At 42.9% G+C, this 6,983-nt stretch overlaps 1 protein-coding gene across 4 annotated transcripts in view; it reads right to left on the bottom strand.

Annotated features, from left to right (window-relative positions):
- The window catches only part of LOC101854296 (RNA-binding protein cabeza), a gene marked incomplete at its 3' end in the record, with an annotated part of 31,373 nt that overhangs the window by 18,927 nt on the left and 5,463 nt on the right, over positions 1-6,983 (bottom strand). For 2 of the 4 annotated variants that reach the window (XM_005111103.3, XM_005111104.3), the window contains 5 exon segments: positions 1,556-1,598; positions 2,307-2,396; positions 3,432-3,696; positions 4,634-4,773; positions 6,042-6,137. In XM_005111103.3, the coding sequence (XP_005111160.2) occupies positions 1,556-1,598; positions 2,307-2,396; positions 3,432-3,696; positions 4,634-4,773; positions 6,042-6,137 (634 nt within the window). 4 annotated transcript variants of the gene reach the window in all.

Raw genomic sequence — 6,983 nt, 5'->3', positions numbered from 1 at the left:
AACAGCATGCACCCCATCACTGTACCTTTCAACTCATCAAACTGTGGGAACCCCATCACTGTACCTTTCAACTCATCAAACCATGGGAACCCCATCACTGTACCTTTCAACTCATCAAACTGTGGGAACCACAGCAACCATCCTCCCACAGCAACTCAAAGTACCATCACGTCCAGTGTCTCATTACATAATGACACACAGTACCTCCACATCTAATTACAGTTAATGACACAAAGTACCTCCACATCTAATTACAGTTAATGACACATAGTACCTCCACATCTAATTACAGTTAATGACACAAAGTACCACCACGTAGAGGTCACAGCGTCTCAACTTATGATACAAAGTACCACCACGTAGAGGTCACCGCATCTCATTAACTTATGACACAAAGTACCACCACGTAGAGGTCACCGCGTCTCATTACTTTATCACACAAAGTACCACCACGTAGAGGTCACCGCATCTCATTAACTTATGACACAAAGTACCACCACGTAGAGGTCACCGCGTCTCATTACTTTACACAGTACCACTACGTAGAGGTCACCACACTAAGTAAAGGTCACCACACTCCACTAGTTACCTAATGACAATCAGAGCCACACTACAAGACAATTTTGTTGGTGTATGAGGCGCACCAAGTTTTGGGTTATTGTGTTTTCTAAACCATTGTTTTGTTCACCTAGTTAAGTTTACATTTAAAAGAAAAAGCACTCTTGCCTTTTCATTTTCATACCCACAACTTTGAGCTCATTTTTCACAACCTTATATCATAGCACAAACCTGCTGGAGACAAAATGCCTGTGTACATAAGGGAGCAAAAGCAGTGTATATTTAGACCAAAAGAGTGTGGACAAAGTAAAAAAAAAGGAGCAAGTAACAAGACGTAACAAACCATTTGAAATCTACATTATTGGCTTTAGTAGACAGCATATGTCCACTCCACACACTCCTGTAATGTGTATCAGTCCAGCAGGAGCATCAACTAACTCCTCCAAAAACTCACACCAGGCACAGGCCAGCTTTTCTAATTGCTTTACACTTCTAAAGGCTACATAAATTAAACAAAAAACCCCAGACAGGCCATTCTACATCACCAACATCTCCTTCCAGTCTCACCCACCACAGCTACAACAACACCATCAAACATTTACAGATTGGACATGAAAGCTTCAACACACATAGGACTCCCCTGTGCCATGCACACCTACAGTTGCTAGAGATCGTATTTAGGGGGGAGTCGCCTCAACCTAGCCCAACTCCATCCAGAACCCACGGGACTGTATACGTCCTGTGTCCTTTAGAAAATGACGAGAGAACTCCCCTTCAGTACAACACACAGACTGTAGTCCAGTAGCAGACGGGACTAACCACACTAACTGTACGGGACTAACCACACTAACTGTACGGGACTAACCACACTAACTGTACGGGACTAACCACACTAACTGTACGGGACTAACCAGGACTTCTACACCTTCGGTCATGTGACATCACCTGTGCTCTTCTCTCCCTCCCTGTTCCCCAACAAAAAAGAAACATCACTCACCCAAATCCTCCACTGCCACCTCGGTCACCGCCACCACGGCCTCCTGAAAACAGGAAAAAAAAAACAGACATTAAAGCAGCAGCCAGAGTTTTCCAAGGAGAGACAAATGTATCAAATAGACTTTTGTGCCACTGGGGCAATAAGACACCAACTGTTTGTAAAAAAACATCGCACTTGCACAAAAACACCATTCCAAAGCACAACTAGAAAACATGGACCAAAAAACAAATAAATATAGTCCCCCTCCCTCAGTTTTCCAAAGAAATCATTTATCATCACAATTCATTCATCTCTACAGAAAGGTAAAGAGAAGGCATGGGTAGCCAAAGGACATGCCCTCCTACATACATACGTTAATATGACCATAGTGTCAAGCATTTACTTTGTCCCAATTCTAAAAAAGGCAAATCAAATAGAGACTACACACAAAGAAAACAAGAACTGGAAAGCATTAAAGCATGGCTGTGCTTATTGGCCAGTAAGAGCAAGAGAACATTTAATCCTGAAAACTTAATTTGCCAACATGAAACTTCCCCTTTCCTAAGCAATGTAGAAGAGTCTCGGTGGTGTCAGAGATGGAACAAATTCCTCAGCCACCCCATCCTAAAGAAACACAGAGACATTCCACTCCACCCTGGGCAACATTCTTCCTTAGTTCTGTGTTCCGTGTGGCTCACATTGGCAAACAGTTTCAGGGACTAAGTTATCTCTGCCACTATTGGCTCACTAAATACTTGGAGCAAGTACTTACGACCACCAAAACCTCCTCTCCCGCCATCGTAGCTGTCTCTCCCGCCTCCGTACTCCTCCCGCTGATTATAGCTGCCGCCCCCACCACCACCTACAGGGGGGGGGGAGAGAGAAAAGTTTTTTAAAAGATTCTTGGCGAGTTTTTTGTGTGTCCCTGCAAGACATATGGGGCAGTCTGCAAGGCTTGTTTTCCTCATTTTTTCCAGCAGCCGCTAGCCGTATTGTTTTTGAAGAAGCTATATATTGTTTTTGAAGAAGCCATATATTGTTTTTGAAGAAGCCATATATTGTTTCTGAAGAAGCCATATATTGTTTCTAAAGACACTCTGAATTCTACAGATGGATTACAACTTCTTCCATTATCGACACCTAGATGTGTTTTTATTTTTGCCTAGAAAGCAAGCTGAGCAGGTGATACCTTTGACCATCAACTGACAGAACCGTTTATGTATGTCAAAGGCACACAGGACCTCAGTTTTTCTTCTAGGAGTGTCATCCCACCAACAGCAGAACCAAGGGTAGGAAAAACTTGAGAATGTAAGCAAAGTTCTGTCCATTGACCTGAGGACACCGTGCCTCTAATCTTGGTGCTATGGAAGGAGTGTCAAGTGGGCCCCTAATCTTGGTGCTATGGAAGGAGTGTCAAGTGTGCCCCTAATCTTGGTGCTATGGAAAGAGAGCCAAGCAAATACAGCTGAACTTGTCCTAGATGATCAGCCACTGTCAGGAAGAAAACTGGTCCTCTTAGACAGGTGGTTCTCGTAGCGTATACAGAAACAAAGCAAGGCCGAGAGTGAAAAGTGGTTGTGTGTACAAGTAATTGAATTAAAAAAGAATTATGGGAGATAAGATTGATAGATGTTTGATAGAAAAAAAGGAGAAAACCAAACCAGAGCACCTGCCAATCACCCACTCTCCCAAACTCTAAAATAGTGTCATAACAGTTATAGAAGTTCACAGATACAACTGATTAGACTCTGGTTTATCTTCCTGCCTCTGATAAAATCAAAAACATATTTAAGAGTTTGGCCATTTCATGACTGCCATTACTGTATCTAGCAAGCTAGTCTCGTGTTTCCCACAAAGCATACAGGCTGGCATGGAAGCAAAAATGTCAACAACTTACGTCCACCTCCATAGCCTCCCCCTCCTCCTCCTCTGCTGGAGTAACCGTTCCCTCCGTAGCCTCCGCTGCTACCTCCTCCTCCTCCACTCGGCGGGCTGTAGCCCCCACTACCAGAGCCTCCTCCTCCGGCAGCCTGATTGTAGCCACCGCCAGAGCCTCCTCCTCCTCCGGTAGCCTGGTTGTAGCCAGCACCAGAGCCCCCGCCGGCACCAGCCCCACCTCCTTGGTTGTAGCCACCTGTGCTACCATAGCCGCCCTGCTGAGTCTGAAGGGAGGGGAGAGATTTATAAAGAGAAACTCAAATATGAAAACTGCAGCATGGGCACCTGAATGAACCAGGAAAACAGAAGGAAATAATTTAAATCTAGGTCTTTAGTTTTAGCATGAGTTTTACAGCACTTGCAATACAATAAGGTCATAAGTGCCAAAGATTAGGTGTTATACAAGGGTAACAAACACAAAAAAAGAAGGAAGAGAGATCCAGACAATTGATGTTCGATAAGAAAGAAGAAGCAAACCCTGCCAACCACCTGCATAACTACGACTGAAATAGGAAGTAAAATTCCTGTGTGATTGAGACCAGGACAAACACACAATCAGAGCAGGAGAAGAAAATGTCAGAGACTCTCCACGGACCTACACCACCTCAAGGAAAGCTGCCATCTTTCAAAAATATCTTAAGAGCCCAAGGATGGTCAGTTTTACACTTTCCCCAGCACAATTTTCTCATCAAGTCAGACCACATTCCAAGATCAATGAAAAGGAATTCCACATAATAGCAGATATCACATTAGATTAGCACAGCGGAACAAATAACACATAGCGTGTAGTTGTTCAGCTGGACCGCGTCACTTTATTGATAAATATCTGGGCCAAGGGACGCATTATGAAGTAAAAAAAAACTTGCACTCATTGGTCACTAATTAAAACTTGGACCTGCAGTTTACTATTATAATAATGTTCTTTACCGTAAAGAACACTGAAATGTTACATTAAAGCAGGTCAGGGTCAATGCCCTTTACATAGGGCCTGCCCTTCCAGGTCAAAGTAGGTCGGCCGTATATGTAGGAACTGCACGCTTCCCGGGATGCCCGGCTCACGCCCATTATATGGGGCCGCCGCACTTCCAGGGTTAACTTAGCACAACTAGGATGAGGCAATTGACTTTCACAAAATGTTCAACAAAGAAGGTCAGAACTTACCTGTTGGCCATAACCCCCCGCTCCCTGCTGACCAGCAGAGTAGCCTCCACTCTGAGCATACGGATCTCCACCGGCCCCGGTACTTCCACCGGCTCCATAGCCACCTGCTACAGCACCCTGCTGGGTCTGGCCGTAGCCAGCTGGAGAGAGACAACAACATCTCATCATCATCTAGCCACTATCTCATCATCTAGCCACTATCTCATCATCATCTAGCCACTACCTCATCATCATCTAGCCACTACCTCATCATCTAGCCACTATCTCATCATCATCTAGCCACTATCTCATCATCTAGCCAAGGAACAGTAAAATCTCTAGACCAGCCCAACAAGCTATTGCACTTGTACCATTCAAGGGGAGCTATCCTTTGACCAAAGATCTAGAAAAGTATTTTTTGTATGTTATTAAGTGAAGCAAGTGCATGCAACTTCCAGAGTTTACTATTGATGTTTTACTGTCTGTGAATACCTGAAAGCCATTCAGACCTATTTACCAAGCCGCAAATATTGAAATCTTGCTATCTTTGTCTGGAACGGCAACCTGCTACTAAGATATCAATCACTAAGTCAGAAAAAGGATGTTACAAAAGGACAAATTTCTAAGTTACAACATGACAATGAAATCTCAGAGGCTTGATTCAGGAAAACAAGTAACGTAAGTAAGAAGTTCACCATTTTGGTACCTTTTTACTCCTAACTATTCTACCAGTACGTGCCGACATTCTCTTCCAGAATGCACATAGTTTGCCCACACCAAGAACTAGCTCTCTTTGCAATAGTTCCCTCGAGATTTCAGGTATTCACTCTGTCATTTCTTTCAAATTATATTAGCTTTATGCTAGTATGTAAAAAAATATCAGACGAAGTGAAGCAGCAAAAATGGTATGAGTTGTAAACACATTCAAATAAAGCGTAAGGAAAGAAAACAAAGTCTCAAAACACTTTCTTCTTTGCTTCCGACGTGTCCGAGGCTGTACTTTGGAAGAATGAGGTTAGGGTAAAGGTCACAATACAATGGATGCCAGTGCCAAACTAGGTATGTGCATCAGGCAAGTTCAGATGCATGATTTGCCATGTACACCACACCTACTGGTAGGAAGACATCTTCCTTCACCTTTGCATAAATCCTTTTTTAAGCACTGCAAAGGACAGGGGATCAACAGAATTGCAACACCAAAGCCATTAGAAGATTTGAAAAGAGAAAATGTACATGCAGATTTCATTTATCTAACTATATGTAAGAAAAAAAAACGAACAAACAAAATGTTCAGTTTAGAGCAGAAAAACCAACAGTAACAGTAAAAATCTATACAAGGAAATGCTACGGTTGTTAAAGGAGAAGGCAGGACCCCCCAGTACATGAGGGTCCTAAGAGACAAAGCACAGAGACAAGGCACAGCACTTACATTGCCCATACTGCTGGCTTCCATAACCACCTGAGACATCGGAACTTTGGCCATACCCGGCTTGCTGACCATACTGGCCATAGCTTTGTTGTTGACCTAGTGCAACAATAACCAAAGTTTTACATTAAACAGTATCTCCGAGACAAAACAGTATCTCCGAGACAAAACAGTATCTCCGAGACAAAACAGTATCTCCGAGACAAAACAGTATCTCCATCAAGTGCACTATTGATGCAATAACTAACATAATCTACATTCAAATTGTTCAGTTTTCCATGTCCATTGCTCCTACTCAAACTAAGGCAAAATTGGAAGAAATGATATAACTAAACAAGGAAAGCCATATTGACAGCAGACAACAAGGACAGGGATGGGGTGTAGGGAGCAGGATGAACAATATTATCAATGTGCTTGACAGCGAGCAAAAACCAATGTTTTCAGCATAAACAACCTTGAAAAGAAAACCACCTTGTAGGAGAAAAAAAACAAGAAAAAAAAACTCAGACGTTAACACTTGAGGATCTCTCTCTCTCTCTCTCTGCCAGGTCTGAGACGAGGACATCAGAGGTGACGGCCAGCTAATTTCCCTGTAGCAAGTTCAATTAAGGCTGCCACACTTTTACTGACAGGAATTCAGATGAAAAGCACATAACTGCCAGGCACCTGCTGATGGGGAACCATTTGCTCCACAAATCTATCCTTACTGTCCCAAGTAGAAAGAAACCAACAATCAAATAGAATATCATCACAGTACATGAATATGGCTGAGTGTCCAATACATCAAAATGCAAATACACAAATGAGCAAAAGTAGCAAAGCTATTACATGTACTCTTGTGCACACATTGTATCCTTAAGTTGACACAACACTTTTCTCTAAGCATGCACACTGAGTTTGTCAAGAAATGAGAGGAGTAGAAGCGCCCCTCCAAAACTACGACTC

Source organism: Aplysia californica, unplaced genomic scaffold, assembly GCF_000002075.1.
Source record: "Aplysia californica isolate F4 #8 unplaced genomic scaffold, AplCal3.0 scaffold01004, whole genome shotgun sequence".
In the NCBI taxonomy this organism is placed as follows: domain Eukaryota; kingdom Metazoa; phylum Mollusca; class Gastropoda; order Aplysiida; family Aplysiidae; genus Aplysia; species Aplysia californica.
This window is presented reverse-complemented; position numbering and strand designations above follow the sequence as displayed.